General features: G+C 41.7%; 1 protein-coding gene across 1 annotated transcript in view; it reads right to left on the reverse strand.

The window, feature by feature from the left end:
• Intu (inturned planar cell polarity protein) overlaps nt 1–14,821 on the reverse strand; it is a 65,512-nt gene extending 50,691 nt beyond the window's left edge. The window contains exons 1-2 of the mRNA XM_051185693.1: nt 14,679–14,821; nt 2,708–3,246 (exon numbers count right to left, since the gene is read on the reverse strand). Of these exons, the coding sequence (XP_051041650.1) occupies nt 2,708–3,246; nt 14,679–14,821 (682 nt within the window). The remainder of the gene's footprint in view (nt 1–2,707; nt 3,247–14,678) is intronic.
• Nucleotides 14,822–17,024: the final 2,203 nt, after the last annotated feature.

Raw genomic sequence — 17,024 nt, forward strand, 5'->3', positions numbered from 1 at the left:
TTTCCCCAGCATTCAAGGTTCTACCTACCTACCTACCTTCTTTTTTTTTTTTTTTTTTAAGGAAGGAAAGGATTTATTCTATCTTACAATTCTTAGGCTAACCCTCCATCATTGAGGGAAGTCAGTACAGGAATGCAAGGCAGGAACCTGGAATCAGAAACTGAAGCAAAGTTGGTGTTTACTGTCTTGCTCCTCACGCTTGCTCAACCTGCTTTTTATACAACCCAGGATCACTGCCCACAAGTGGTCTGGGCCCTCCCACATCAATTATCAATCAAAACAATGGCCCTACAGACTTGCCTATAGGCCAATTTCATAGAGATACTTCCTAAATTGTGAGTTCTTCTTTCCAAGGATTTATATTTTGTCATGCTCACATGAAACTAGCCAACATAGGTAGGGATGGGGGTAGGGGTCTTGTTTTTTCCTTTTCTCCTTTCTCCTAAATGAGACCCCTTTTTCTAGAAACCATCTGTGGGGACATGAATGAAACCAAGAGGCATCTGGACACCCCATGAATAGGAAAATAGACTGCCTCCATATGTGTCCATGTCGTAAAGCTTTATTAACTCCAAGGCAACAACCCTCAGTGGTACCCTGTTTCCTCGGACCTCCTTGTTCGGCACAGGAGGGATGCAGATTTTTTTTTTTCTCTAAAATCCCTAAAAACATACTTTCTAAAACTCATCCTCTGTGGCCAGTGAATTTCAGTCTTTGAGTTTGTGCAAAGATAATCCCAGAAGCCAATTAATGGCTCAGTTCCATGGCAGTTTTGTCTAAAGGTCTTGGTATCTTAACTCTTAAACTAAGCTAAGAGCTGAGAAAGGACCCTCTGCTTTCAGACACCCCCAAGTTTCCCATATTCATGGTGATTAGCAGGTTCTGTGTAGTTGACTTGGAAGTTGAGACCATGCTAGATGGTTTTTCAGAGCCAAAGGTTATTTGTCCTCAGGGCTTCTTTTGGGGGGGGGTCTAAGAAACACACCCTCTTCACTGTAGGGCAGTGACCTCTGCAGCCTGGTCCTCAGCTCTTTTGACTGCACACTCTCTGCTGCCTTTGTTGACTTGAGCTCTTTCTTCCCTGGCTTGAGGAGGCAGTGAGGAGTTTGGAGCATGGTTCAACAGCAGAGACAAGATTCAGCAGTACAGCACTTGCCTATAATTCCACAGTGAGGGTCTAGGAGTGTGCCCTGCAGCTAGTGTGTGTCAAGCCCTTGAGGTCTGTCATCAGTGCAACATCTTCCCAAATAAAATGGAGACCTGTTATTCCTCTGATACCCTACATGGTGACTGACTCACCATGTGTGTGTCTGCAGAGAAGAGAAGAGCTCTACTTTTCTTGTATGGCCTTTTCTCCATGAGAAGTGTGTGTGTGTGTGTGTGTGTGTGTGTGTGTGTGTGTGTGTGTACATATTACATGCATGAGTGTGTGGGAGTTTGTTCTTATGTATATGCAACTCAAGAAGTTGGTGTCTTCCTATATCATTCTTTTCCCTGAGACAGGGTCTCTCACTGAATCACAGCTGCTGCCACATCTTACTGCAAGATAACGTGGAGATGCATTTTGGAAACAATGCACTGACAGCCATCCTTCAGACATGTCTCCTTAGAATTCACTTTGTGATACTCTGTCATGTCACTCTGTGACACTCACTGTCTGCCTGTTTCTGATGTACCTCTTCCACTATTACATGAGCTTCTTTACACAAGTAAGCATCAGATCATCACTGTAATCTTTGCATGCCTGACACTTAATAGACAGTCAGGTATGTTCTGATTCAGTGAGCAAACAATGAAATTTACACTTCAGGTCTGACACATTTAAGATGTTCCTGAAATTCCTGTTTTAAGCTGGGTCAACTGAAAAGACTGTCACATTTTAGGATGGTTACAAATTTGAAGTTTTGTTTAGAATGCGCTTTCAGAGCTAGTGAGATGTTCAGCGAGTAAACGCACTTGCCAACAAACCTGAAGAGGTCCAAGCCCAGAACCCATATGATGGCAGGAGACCCAATCCCACAAGCTGTCCTCCGACCTCCATATATGTTAAGTACATGTGCCCAAGCACACATAAATAACTGTAAGAAAGGATAGATTTTCACATTTGATTGGTCTATTATAAAATAAAATAAGGTTGCCAATTAACTCACACATCATATCCACATGGCCTAAAATTGGCAATGCAAAAATACAGATCTTAGTATGTGCAAAATAACTTGTAGTTTTCCTCTCAAAACTGGGAAATGTTAGAGAAGTGTCCTTATAAAGGAACTTATGCATAATACCACTGTCGTGAAGAAGGTCAACTCAAACAGTCTACAGCCACTCCAAGAACTTGGTGTCCTTAAGTGCAAACATACAATTTGAAAGTATTTTTATTCATAAATTATATATTTTGCATCATGTTATTGGATACAGCTGCTCCAGCCTAAATGATCACTGTATAATCAACTTACTTTTTTCTCCTTGTCAACAACCATTAGCAAGATAAAATAAAATTATATTATTCAAAACTTTAAAATGAGCTATGCTCTCCAGTCTGATCTAGCTGTGCATATTTCTGTTACATGGAAACACTTCTTTTATGAGTGTCTGTACCAACTTTACTTAGAGACTATAAATTCTGTCTTCTACGCCATGGCCCACAGGGCACTACCCTTAACCATGTATCTCTACAAACAAAGCCTAGAGCTGCTGCAGCACTTACCAACCAGGACCTGACCACTCTTCATGGCAGAGCCTCCTGGTGACAGGCCGTGCACCACGAGCCTCTCCCCATCGGCCTGCTTCCCGCTCTTTCTCCAGCTCCACTTGGTCTGATGGACAATTCCCACCAGCACTTCCAAGAGTTTGAGCTGCTCCCTGGCTTTGATGACCGTTAGCTTTTTGGGGTTAATATAGACAGTCACATCCTTGTACCGCTGTTGTACAGTAACTCCAGTCTTCTGGTTGGATTGATGCTTCAAAATGGACACAGGCCCATTGTCACTGCTATTCTTTTTGTGGTAGCGCTTAGGTAAAAGTTTTTTGCTTTTCAGGATTTTGGTGAAGCGCTTGAGCTTGGGTTCATACTTCTTTCTCTCTCTGGTGTCATCGTCTTCAATGATGACCTCCTTCTCACTGAACCTGACATGGTTCACAGTCTGTGTCTCTGGAAGGAGAGTTTCCTCCTCATCCTCACTCAGTTCCAGGTAAAACAGCTCTCCATTCCTCTGCACGCTGTCCAGCCACTCAGGCTCCAGATCACTGTGTGAAAGAGGAAAGGTCACCTGAATGGTCATCCACCATGAGAAAGACAGCCTCACTTTCCTGGGTGGGAGGGCCAGTAGGCTTGGTAGTAGAGAAGGGGGGGGGGCGCTCAAACAGGCAGAGTGACACCAAGAAAACCAATAAAAGGAGGAATGAAAGAAACTTTCCTATAATCTATTGAGCTATATTTTTAAAAAATAAAACTAATTCCAGCTCACACCTGTAATTCCAGCGCTTGGGAAACTGAGGCAGGAGGACTGCCAAGAATTCAAGGTTAGCCTGGACTACACAGTGAGTTCCTGGTTACAAAGTGAGACCCTCTCTCAAAACAACAAAAACAAATTAATTCAGAGGCTGGGAAGATGGTCCGGCAGGTAAGGTATTTGCTGCACAACCACGAGGACCTGAGTGCCCACATAAAAAAAAGCAGGACTTGGGAAGGACACTGCATAGTGGTGTCCTCTGAATTGACATGTTCCCTCTAGGAGGGAAGGAGAGTTTCACAAGATCCAGGAGATAAAGAAAATGTCACACATCTGGGAAAGTAAAAAATGGAAAATTCTAGAAGGCCTGGCATCACAGAAAGCAGGAACTGCCAGTGAAAAGACTAAACAGCAGCTGCAGAGGGGAGTTGCTTGGGCCTGTGGAGTTGCCTACATGCTGTGTGGAGGGCTCTAGGGCTGCAGCTTCTCAAGTCTTGATTTCAAGTTGTCTCTGCCCCTTGTAAGTAACCTCCTATAGTGACCTTCACAAACCTCCACTGAATCACCAAGTTAGACACTACTGTCTACTCTGCAGTGACTAAATACCTATGTGTTGTATCTTCTCAGAAAAAAAAAAAATCCTTATAAAACAATATGGTAGCACATGTCTAGCTCAAAGGGTGAGCTCTAGGTTCAGTAAGAAACTATGTCTCTAAGTAAATAAATAAATAAGGTAGAGTGCAATAAAAGACCACCAACTTCTGGCTTCTGTATGTGCAGACTTGGGCAAATACACCCATATTCACAAACATGCTTGGCACACACACACACACACACACACACACCACTAATCCAGCCACTGTATGGTTATAGCTCACTTTGCACATCTCAGAATTTGCACTAGCCACTGAAAGTGTGACTGAATCCACAGAAGCCAGCCGTCTGGAAACCACAGGTAAACGTCCTATCTGCATGGGGAACAGTTGGGATGGATTCAAGCTAGAACAAAGCTATGCATCACATACTTTGTTTAGATAACAATTTTCAGAGAGGCAGCCTTCATCTTTCCACAAACTGCAACCATGGCTGAAACCAACCAGTTATAATCATAGTTTGTAATGAACCTAGCTATAACCTATAATTTCTGCACAACTCCTCATTAGCAGTAATAGTAAGAAAAGTAAAGCCCACACTTTACATAATTCATCCCATGGCTGTAAAGGAGGATAGATGGGAAGCTGGTTGTTAAATAACCAAGTTATTGCCACTAAAATGGAGACAGCATTAAACAGCAACAGCACCCAAACTGTGGCAATAAACTGATCACTCGGTCCTGTTTTGAGTCACACTCTGCTTTCTGAGCTGCATTTTTTTTTTTAAATGACACTGGTTTGTCACCATGTGAGGAGAGTCTTAAGCTGAGCACCGGGCAGGAAAAGGTGTAATCTGTGTTCTAATCATTCACCCAACAGAAGTCTTCTTTGCTTTCTTAAATATTTATTAGCAAACTCTGATTCTTCAATTACATTTTTGTCAAATACTGCTTTTTGAATACTACGAAAATTAGTTCCCAAAATATCCTATTCTACTACAGCTATAGTCTATATAGCTGGTTAATAACAGAGAGTTTTCAAGTGTACATTAGTCATTAAAAAGAAAATAAAGATACAGGTGGCTAAAAATACCAAAACTAACACTTCTCTGGTCTAGTTGGTTCCCAATACTTGGCATCACTTTTGATGCCTCGAATCACTCACACCAGCAGCCACACATATCGGCAGCTTCAACCTCATCTATCCTTGAAGAAGTTAGTGTTTAACATTCCAAATAGCTGTGTGCCCACTGTAAGCCTTTAGGTGACAAGTGAACAATAATCTTTCTTTAATTTATTTTTATTTCATGTGCATTGGTGTTTTGCCTGCATGTATGTCTGTATGAGGGTGTCGTGTCCCCTGGGACTGAAGTTACAGATCTGTGAGCTGCCATGTGGGCACTGGGAATTGAACCCAGATCCTCTGGAAGGGCAGTCAGTGATCTTAACCACTGAGCCATCTCTCCAGCTCGTGAACAATAATCTTAACTGGCACACTGGACAATTTGATCAAGTATCACTATGGTTTGGCTATGAAGTGTCCCCAAACACTTAGGTGCTAATGCTTGGTCCCACACAGTGGGCTAAAGGGGGGAGATCATGAGGGTACTAGTCATTGATGAATTCACAGGTGATAGGGATGTTAGGAGGTAGGGGATCACTAGGAGCATGTCTCTCAAACCTTGTTCTGTCCCCTGCCCTAGCATGCACACGGCCCCTCCCTTCATAGCTGCCATGAGGTGAGCAGCTTCCCTCTGCCACCATGTACTGTTTCACCCACAGGCCCAGATAAGAGTGAAGCAACCATTTCTTTGAAATTAGGATACAAAACAAATCCTTCTTTGATTAACTAACTTGTCACAGTGCTGAAAAGTGACGGATGCCCAATAACTAAGCTACGTATCAGTTTCAACAACAAATGGTTTGCTTTAACATTTCACCCTTTTGGTTTGCTGTGTTCTTTGTATTAGACTCATGAGCACTTTTTTATCTGTTAAGTATAAGGCTGGTCTTAACCTTTAAAATCTGAACATGAACTCACCTTTTGGTTATAATTTAAAGATCCATGTGGGCAGAAAGTGTGGCAAGTATGAAGGACCAAGCCCTGTGGCAAATAAAAAAAACTACGCTATGATATCTAGATGGATCAGCAGATGGAAGTGCTTGCTGCTAAGCCTAACAACCTCAGTTTAATTCCTGGGGACTCACATGGTGGAAGAAGAGAATGGACTCCACAGAGGTGTTCTCTGTTCTCCACACATGCTACATACACATATGTACTTGCATATACACACTTGTAAATATACACAATAATAATAAATAAAACACAAAGTTTAAAACAAACAAACAAAAAAAAAACTTTGCTTTGTGGGGAGGAGAAGCTGAGAAAGAACCCATGATGCCGCATTTGGGAGGTACAAGACAGAGGCATAAAAGGGTAAATGGTTGGGGAGAGTTCGGAAGGAAATGAAAACCAGGACTTAACTGGCTCCCATAGAACTGGGCACACATTGCCTTAACCAAGAGATGGATGCTGGGAGATCAAACAAGGGCTGAGAAACTGTCACAAACCACAGGAGACTAAGGAGAACTGACGAGCAGCAACACGATATGCTGGGTGGAATCCTGGAACCAAAACAGAATAGTAATAGAAGAGCAGTAACCTCTAAATGAAGTCTGGAGTCAGCTCACAGACCAACATTAACTTCTTACTGGCAAGCAAGTAACAGCTGTATAAGATGGTACTATCGCAGAGAACAGGAGACCTCTGCAACTTTCTATAAGTCAAAACTTAACCCTAATTAAAAAAAAAAATCTTTTGGAAAGGGAATTAAATCTAGCTGTTTCAATTCATATTTTTTTGTAGTGCACAGACCTCAAAAGTTAGCAATAAGTACTTTTACATCCCTGAGACTTCATAGCACAAGCTAGAAAGTTCTCACTGTGTAATGGTTTGTGTGTGTGTGTGTGTGTGTGTGTGTGAAAGTCACTAATGTTTATTTTACTTTTTTTCTAATCAAAAACAGCCTTAGGTTTACAGGCTGCTTACAAGATCCGAGGGTGCTTTAATTGGTTTCCAAGACCCTTAATAATAAAGTATACAGGAGCAGCATCCTGTCCAGAGAAAGATCAACTAATGTGAAAACAGCACACCCATTTACATCTGTGCCATAATGTATCAAAGGAAATGAACTTGAGATAATACTAATAGCTCCCAATTCATAATGTTGTTCAAAGTCCTGGGTTTATAGGTATGGTGGCCCCTTAGACTCATGTCTGAATGCTTGGCCCATAGGGAATGGTACTATTAGGAGGTGTAACCTTGTTGGAGAAAATGTGTCACTGTAGAGGCAGGTATTGAGGTCTCAAATGCTCAAGCTATGCCAAGTACAGTACATTGTTCACCTTTTGCTACCTGTGGGTCAAGATGCAGAATTCTCAGCTCCTTCTCCAGGACCATGTCTGCATGCATGTTGCCATGCTTCTCACCATGATAATAGACTAAACCTCTGAAATTGTTTTCTTTTATAAGAGTTGCCAACGTAATGGTATCTCTTCATAGCAAGAGAAACCCTAACTAAGACAATAGAAAACATGTTATATCCCCTTCCTGAAAATTACATGACTTTCTTAGGTCTGCATTTGTATTAATGCCAGAATTTTTTTTTTATCCTTTGCTAATTTTTTAACCACTGCAAGAAGATCCCCACAGTATGCACCCTGATCTGCACATTTCCTCATTTAATTAAATTGGACATTTGCACTATCCCAAATAATTACATCCTACTCCTCTTGAGAAAAATACAATGCATTTTACTAAAGTGGTCACTGTGTACTTACGTGATACTAATGGGTATAACAGGAGGACAAGTGTAGACACACAGGAAAACCACACAGAACAGAAAACAAAACAACAGGTGATGCAGTGATGGTTAATCTCAGTTGTCAACCTGATGGGGCCTGTCCTAGATAATTTCTGTTGCTGTGATAAAACACCCTAACAAAAACAACAAAAGGGAGACAGAATTTATTTCAGGTCACAGTTCCAGATGGAGAGAGTTCATCACAATGGGGTGATGTGGTAACAGAAAGGAAGCCATGAACAGGAGCAGGAAACTGGCTGATCATACTGCATTTGCATAAAGGAAGCAGAGAGAGAACAGCAAATGGGGTTACTCTGAAAAGCCCATCCCCAATGACACACTTCCTCCATCAAAGTTTCATTTCCTGAAGGTTTTAGAACCTCCCCAGGTAGCATCACCAGCTGGATACCAGGTGTTTAAGGACATGAGCCTATTGGAGACATTTCAGATTCAAAACAAACAGGATCCCCTAAAACACATGTTTCTATGCATGCCTGAGACTATCTAGATTAGGCTAGCCTCTGGACATGTCTATGACTACCTAGATTAGGTTAGCCTCTGGGAACTACACGGGATCATCTGCATTAGGTTAACTGATGTACAAGGACCTACTATAAATATGGGTGGCACCATTCCATGAGTTGGACTGAATAAAGAGGAGAAAGCTGGCTGAGCATTCACTGATCTCTGATCCTTCATCATGGATGCAAAGATTCCAGCTTCCTCAAGTACATGCTACTATGATTTCCCTCCCAGGATGGACTGAACCCTCAAACTATAGACCAAGTAAACCCTTCCTTCTTTAAGTTCCAAGTATATTGTTACAGCAATGAGACAAGTACTTAATATATTATGGGACTCATATCAATTCTACCTGGCATATGTTCAGTAGGTGCCAGTCTGCCTAAGCTTTTCTGTGGTCTTCTGATAACATCTCAGTTTCATCTCTGACAGTCTTCTAAAGGAAAAACATCCTGCTAGATGCTTGCATGTGGCAACCTCAGTTGGATTGAAGCTCTTCTAGCCTGTCATCATGGGACAACAGAAAAACATGTCTGAGAAGACAAAGGGAGCAGCTGAACCCATGACTAAGCACTCACTGTGGGTAGTTTATTTCTGTACTAGGATCACAGCTCCATTGCAGCTATGATGACAATGACCCTGTTCCCATGTCTCATCCTGCAGCCAATGGGCATACCTATATACTGCTAAGAGGGGTTATGATCTAATGTGGGCAGAATAAAAGCCACAGACCAGCAGCACACTTATGCTTATACTAAGGCTTTAATGTACTTTTATTGTATCCATTGTAGGATGAAATCTTGCTATGTGGCCCAAACTAAGCTTAGAATTGTAATTCTCCTCCCTCAGCCTCCACAGTTTTCAGGACAACAGGCATGTACCACTGAGCCTAGGTTTACTGCACTTTTGAACATGTCAGCTGGGACAGAGAGCTAACTGAATAGCTGAAAAACAAGGAACACACACACACACACACACACACACACACACACACACACACACACACCCACCTACCCAGAGGGTAAAAGGTAGAGAAATTAAGAACAAGCCAAGAAGGATCTAGGAAAAGATACATTTGAGTGGGGCCCATCAGTGATTTTGACAAGCGGAAACAGAAAAGGGGTTTCAAACCCAAGGAAAAAAAAATGTATAAAGCTGCAGGCATGAAGGAACAGGTGGACATTTCAGTGCAACAGGAACACAAGTAGCTTAGAGGATGAAGTGGGTACTGGGGAGATGGTTCCTTGGGTAAGAGTGCTTGCTCTGCAAGCCTAAGGACCTGAATTTGAATCCAAGGGGTTGAAGGGCAGAGGATCACTCAGTTCCCTCCCCCACCTCCTAACTTCCCCATCCCCCACCCCAATCCATACCTCATCTGTTACTGTTCAGAAAGAGGCAGGTCTCCCATGGGTGTCAACAAAGCATGACATATCAACTTGCTGTAGGACTAAGCTCCTCCCCTCATTTTAAGGCTGGGCAAGGCAACCCAGGATGGGGAATAAGGTCCCAAAAGCCAGCCAAAGCATTATGGATAACTTGTTAGGAGTCCTGCAAACAGACAAGTGCCACATATATGTAGAGGGCCTAGGTCACTCCCATGCAGGCTCCCTGGTTGTCAGTGCAGACTCTGTGAGCTCCTATGAGCCTAGGTTAGTTGTGGGTTTTCTTGTGATGTCTTCCACCCCCCCCACCCAGGTCCACAGAATCCTCCCCCACCCAAGTTCATATAATCCTTCCTCCCTCTCTTCAACAAGATTCTTTAACCCTAACCACTCCCAGATCTACTCTCACCTCTATACCCACAACTTATTATTATTATTTAAAGGACCCATCAAGTCCAATAGTGTTGCCGATGCACCCCTGGATGTGGGGCCATCCACTGGAGCACAGTCCATGTATTAGGGACCAAACCCTTAAGGAAAGCTGACTCACCCTTCCCCAGGAACCATCAACCACCCATAGCCCCTTAGTTAGGGGTAGAGATTCATGAACCTCTTCCCCCTCCATGCTAGAATGTTAACTGGCTTGATCTTGTTGATCTTAGGGGCAAATCTCTAGATCTGTATGTTTCATATGGGGTGTCTGCAGAATCCAGAAAACCAGAAAGGGATCATTGATGGAGAGAACAATGAAATGGACTTATTTTTTAAGTGTGTGTGTGTGTGTGTGTCTGTGTGTGTGTGTGTCTGTGTGTGTGTTTACCTGTGAGGCCAGAGGCATCAGATCTCTTTCAAGCTGGAATTTAACATGATTGTGAGCCACCTGACATAGACAGAAATTAAACTTGGGTCCTCCCTCAAACAAAACAAAACAAACAAACAAACAAACAAAAACAAAAAAAAACAAAAAAAAAAAAAACAGTCCATGCCATAATCTTAATCACTGAAACAAGTCTCCAACCTTTAGAATTATGTTTGAGGGAAGAGGAGAGGCAAGGCCTTGCCCTAAGGCAGTGTGGAAAGGGGGAGAAGTGACGGATGTGAGCACAACAAAAGGCTGTAACAGACTCAAAGGGAGAAGATGGTGATGAAGAGATAGAAGAGAAAGAGAAAGAGATCTCTCTTTAACACACTGAGCTAGAAGTGCAGTGAGGAGACAGTTGGGAATTACTATTTATCTTATTAAACTACATGATTTTATTTTAAAAAACTAATTAAAAGTCAGGGTTCAGAACAGAAGAAAAGGGAGGAACCTTGAACGGGGTATAATATAATATAATAATAATATGGCACCATGAATTTGAATGAAATATTTTGATATCATAAATCATTTGATCCATGTTAAAACTCAAGAAAAAGGTAAACTTTGATCCAGACAAACATTGGAATCCTATACAGAAGGAAAAAAAAAAAAAAAAAAAGAGTTGAACCACTTTAGGCATCAGCATAATTCCCCAAGAAAAACAAAGGAAACAAAACAGAAACTAAATGACTTTTCACAAAAGTCTAGAAAACAAAAAGGCACTTATAGCAACAGGAGAGGGACATATGGTCTTAGACCTGTGGGGAAACAGCTGTGTGAGGTATAATGCATTACATTGATGAATGGATGAACAGGTTTTCACATATGCCTCAAAAAGTGGCTGAAAAATCTCAGGCAAGAAGGCAGAAGTTTTCAGCTTTTTTCAGCTAAAATCTATTTTACAGTTACTCCTCTTCTTGTCCAAAAGCCCTAGTTCCAAAAATAACAATAAGAAAACAAAACCACTTTAAAAAATTAAAAATAAATGTCATAAAATTGACAGCTTCTAGCCATCACAAACTAATCAATGTTGCTTCAATGAAATGGTAACTGTAGGCCAAAGCAAGGTAGTTTGACATCACTACTAAGGAAACATTCAGTTTGCATTATCTAAGTTCTGAAGAAGAAAGTGATTGGGTCCCTTAGCCCAACTCTCCCAACAGTGTTGTGTCTCTGAAGCCTCCCTGAGGCTTAGACATAACAGCATCAACCTAAAACCTCCCTCTATTATAATAAGCCTAAGATAAATCTATTAAAAGAATGACCTGGAGGCAGAGAAATGGCTCAGCAAGCAACGGCTTTGGTTGTCTAGCCTGATGACCTACGCTTGATGCCCTGAACACACATGGTTAGGAAGAGAGGATCAACAATATCCAAATTGTCTTCTGACATACTTGTGTTATGGCAATTGTGAACAAGCACACACATACAAACACACACACATACACACGCACACACAGGCACATGCTAAAATATTTTAAAAACCCTACCAAAACGTTTCATCAGCAATTTCATCTCACAACTGATAAACAATCATATGCAGATCAGACTGCATGTTAATCACAAACATGCATGGAACAATAACTTGCAAAAAGACGAGTAAGACGGTGAGTGGAATCTTGAAGTCCAGGATACATAAAATGTCTTTCTTACTAAGTTTCATGGAGACCACAGAGGCAACAGGTGATCCTTATTTCTCTGATCTGATGAGAAAAGTTCAGGTTCATACTCAAGCCTTTCATCAGAATGGCTCTTCGCAAAGCAGGATGATGCAGCTTGCACTGTAACTGTTGCTTAAGGTAGGAAATACCTAACATTGTAACAAAGATTTGAACAGAAACTTCCCAGGGCAAGTTGGCAATTCTGCTTTCCCATCACACACATCAATAAGGGACAAGCATAAAAATCTGAATTTTGAGCAGGGTGGCGGTGCATGCTTTTAATCCCAGCACTCAGAAGGCAGAGGCAGGCCGACCTCTGAGTTTGAGGCCAGCCTGGTCTACAAAGCTACACAGAGAAACCCTGTCTCAAAAAAAAAAAAAAAAAAAATCTGAATTTTGGTAGGACTCAAGATACAGACCAGCAGAATACTTTGCAATAGGGGTATACATATAATCAGGACAAGGACACTAGAATATTGGGAGTGATTGATGAACGAATGACACTAATAAGGACACAGACACATGTATTCTGGACAGTGAAACACTTAGTTTTCCTACTTCAAGATTCTCAGGTTCCTCGTTTCTAGAAAATCCCACTGGATGTCAGGAGTGAGTCTGGATTTCTAGAGGCAGCATTCCTGTGCCCATAGGATCATCAGACATCATCTCTAGGCTAACAGTGTGTGACTAAGATGTGGAGAAACCAAGCATGGGAATATCAGTCTAAGGCTTCCCACAGCACAACCAAATAAGGTTCTGTATCATTTCCTCCTGGGAAACTACTGAAATGACCATGTCCTGACTAGTGTTAACCGTCAACTTGATACAACCTAGAATTATATAGGAAGATAATCTCAACTGAGGAACTGCCTGGATCAGATGGACCTATGGGCAGGTCTGTAGCGATTGTCTTGACTGTTAATTGATGTGGTCCTGAAAATATACAAGAAAGCTAGCTGTGCATAAGCTTGCTTGCCTGCCTGCCTGTGTGCCTTCTAGCCTCCATGTTTTCTGCCTTGCAGCTTTGGCTGTGAAGTGAGTTCTTTGGTTTGGAGGTGTTGTTGCAGAATAGAAAACAGGCCTATCTTCAAGGTCCTGAATTGACTTCCCTTAGTAATGAACAGGGACCTGGAATTGTAAGCCAAGAAAATCCTTTCTCTTCTAAGTTGGTCATAATTTCTTATTACAGCAACAGACATGAAACTAGATCAAACCACAAATTTTTAAATCATTTTCAAGATGACAATAGTAACTCACATAAAGTTGATATTCTTATATTTGTTCAAAATTTTAAGAATACAATTTATCCCTATTAAGCTTCTAGAATGTATTTAAGCAGGTTTTCCCTCGCTTTTAGTTTAAGTAGGGTTTCCTGCACTTTTAATGATTAAAAAAAAAAAAAAAAAGGTATTACATACTCTAACTGCTTGTTTTAACTACAAATAAACCACAGTGGCCTGAGACTTTCCACTGCCAGCCATTCACTTTAAGTTACCACTGGCTTTTCCAAGAAGTCCTTAATCCATAGCAACAGGAGTTAGCACTGACTTTTCGAGTCCTTAATCCATAACAACAGGTATAGATTATTTAAAAAACAAAATACCCCGAATCAAAACAACTCATTCATGGTATTATCAAGGATTCTAACTTGAAATAGAAAGGCCTGGGGTTGACTAGAAAAATACATCATGAATATAATGAAGCCAGAGAGGCTGTCTTGATAATGAGGCACTGAGGACACTTCCTCTTTGCAATCTATTCATTTCCGTAAGAGGAAAACATCTCCATAATTAAAATAGTTGCCCCATATACAGTGTCCACGGTGTCTCTTCCCCTGTAAATACTCAGGAGTCTGCAGGTGGAGGGGACCTGCAGAGCGTTTGCTGCTCTTGGAGAGAGCTGGAGTTCAGTTCCAAGCACCCACACAGTGGCTCACAATCGATGGAAACTCTAGTTCCAGGGACCCAACGCCCTCTTCTGGGCTCCAGGGGCACTGCACTCATGTGCACACACCCACACAAAGACACACAGATCATCACAATAAAAAAATAATAACAGTAATAATAGTAGTAGTAGCAGCAGCAGCAGCAGCAGTAGTAGTAGCAGTAGTAGTAGTACTAGTAGTAGTAGTAATAATAATAATAATAATAATAAAAATAAAAAAATCCTTTTTAAAATGCTCCACAGTCTAAGTCACAAATGAGGTAAGAAGGCTATGCTACAGGACAGGGTTCAGGAGCACCACAGACATCCTTCATAGAGCACAGAGCCCACGGGAAGGCGAGGATCCTCTCATCCGGCGCCCCGCTCCCCGCGGCCAAGGACCCGCAATGCCCTGGAGCCTTACGTGTCGCTGCTGGCTGAGGAGCAGGAACCCAAGCCGCTGGCCCCGCCGTCGGAGTCGCCCTCCTCTTCTTCCTCCTGTGAGGACAGGTCTCCGGAGAGCTCGGCCGGGCGCCCATGCAAGTCTCCCCAAGCGGGGTCCGACATCATTACGATCACGAGAGCTCCGGGTGGGAGACCCTCAGACCCCAGAGCCAGCCAGCCCCACCTCCAGCCGCGCGGCCATTTTGCCAAGCGGGACCACGTGACCCCCGAAATTCAGCTGCGATTGGCTGAAGCGCTGGTTGCCCGGGAGACAGAGAAGCTTCCCGGTGAAGACGCGGAGCTTTGAAGAGAGTCAATGGGTGCTCTTTCCACAGGCTGTGCAAAGCAGACATTCTTTTCTCCCTTTCCTTTTTTTTTCTCTTTCCAGGCTAAGTACCTTACAGTTTGTACTTTGTCCTGTTTTCTTTTTCTATTTTTGCTTTTTATTGTGATCAGACTGTTGTTGTTTTGACAGAGGCTTAGAGATAAAGAGCCTTTGCATTTATGCACCCCTGGGTACTAATGCAAATATCTGTTCTTTCTTTAAAAAAAGAAAGAAAGAAAACTTTTATCTGTAATTTGTAAATATATCAAATATTTTTAAGGTACATAATAGCTATCACTGAGTCATACATGCATCGCCTGCCCACTCTATTACATTCATTCTCAATTCATACACCATGCTAAGTATTTGCATACAATTAAGCAAATAGTCCTCTATAATTAAGTAAAAAAAAAAAAACAAAAAAACAAAAACCAAAACTGAGATTTAGTGAGAAAATAATGGTTATGCAGTTAACAGGCAACAAAGTCAACCAAAAAAAAAAAAAAAAAAAAAAAAAAAAGAACTTTAGTCATTATACTACACTACATTTTCTCCTCAGGAGCCACTTTCTCCATTTATCAGTGGTTTCATTTTCCAAGATCAGCCAAGGTGAGAAGGTACTACATGATAAATTCTAGAAGTGAACCACATGTTCTCAATTGTACATCACTCTGGTCCTGGTGCAATCTAGCACAGTCTTGCTCCACTCACTTGGTAGTAAACCTTCTTTGTTCAGTATATGCACAATGAATATGACTTTACCAGTTAGCTCCTTCTAGTAGCTGACTGGTTAGAAGGCAAGCCATCAATGTGTCAGTATCACAGTAATGTATTAAAGTGGATGACCAACACTACTAGATCACAATGCCTGAATCATTTACCTAATGTCTTTCTGCACCTAGAGGGGGAAAAATACTGATTTCCTCCTAATATCATACCACAATCAATAAAGAAGATGCCTGTGACCCCCAAAGGTTTGGGAACTTCTTCCCGCAGCAAGCAAGCAGTGGACATCAGCAGTGTCTATCCGATCCCAGTAATTTTGATATTAGCTGGAGATGCTCAAACCCCACAGGTTGAAGGATCATTCCCCAAAACTGCCACCCTGGTCACACCCTTTAAGACGGCAATTACAAACCCCAGCTTGTTTTTATTTGTCCTCTACCTACAACACAAGGTTCCCATAACTCTCTCCTTGAATGTGACTGACCTATTTGAGTGGCTCACAGATTCAGCAAAATTTTTATAGTTACCATTTTATCGAACATCATTACAAAGAATATAGATGAGAAGATACACAGGTGTGGGAGGAGGGGTGCAGAATTTCAGAGACTTCATTCACTGTCCACTCCCTGAGAGCCTCCATATGCTCATCAATCTGGAGGTTCTCTGAACCTCATCTTTCTGGTTCTTGTGCAAATGTAATCATGTAGGCCAGGTTGCTAACGGGCTGTACAGGAAGACTCAGTAATGCTTGGGTGTTGCTATTCTTTTGCATTTCTTTCTCCTAGGATGGGCCAGGACCCCTTTGGAATGGCAAGTGCCTCATGACTCGCTGTCAGATAGGGGTGTGTCACTGTAATAAAGAGACTCTCCATAATAGTTGCATTTCTAATGAAATATGTATACTTTTCCACCACTATCATCTCAAACAATAAATTTTACCTAAGATTTCATTCCAAAATAAAAAAATACTTTAGGCATTTAGTTAACCATTTCTTTGCTTATCTGTTTGTTTGAGACAGGGGCTCACTGTGCAACTATATGGCTGATCTGGAACACACTATGTAGACCAGGCTGGCCTTATACTCACAGAGATTGACCTGCCTGTCTTCCAAGTTCTGGGAGTAGAGATGTACACCACTATGCCTGGTTGCACTTCTTCATTTTTAAAGCAACCTATTAGTTTTTTTTTTTAAAGTAAAAGACATTTCAAAATATTTTGTTATGTATATGAGTGTTTTGCCTGCATAAATATTTGTTTACTATGTGCATGTCTGG

This window comes from Phodopus roborovskii, unplaced genomic scaffold, assembly GCF_943737965.1.
Source record: "Phodopus roborovskii unplaced genomic scaffold, PHOROB, whole genome shotgun sequence".
In the NCBI taxonomy this organism is placed as follows: Eukaryota; Metazoa; Chordata; class Mammalia; order Rodentia; family Cricetidae; genus Phodopus; species Phodopus roborovskii.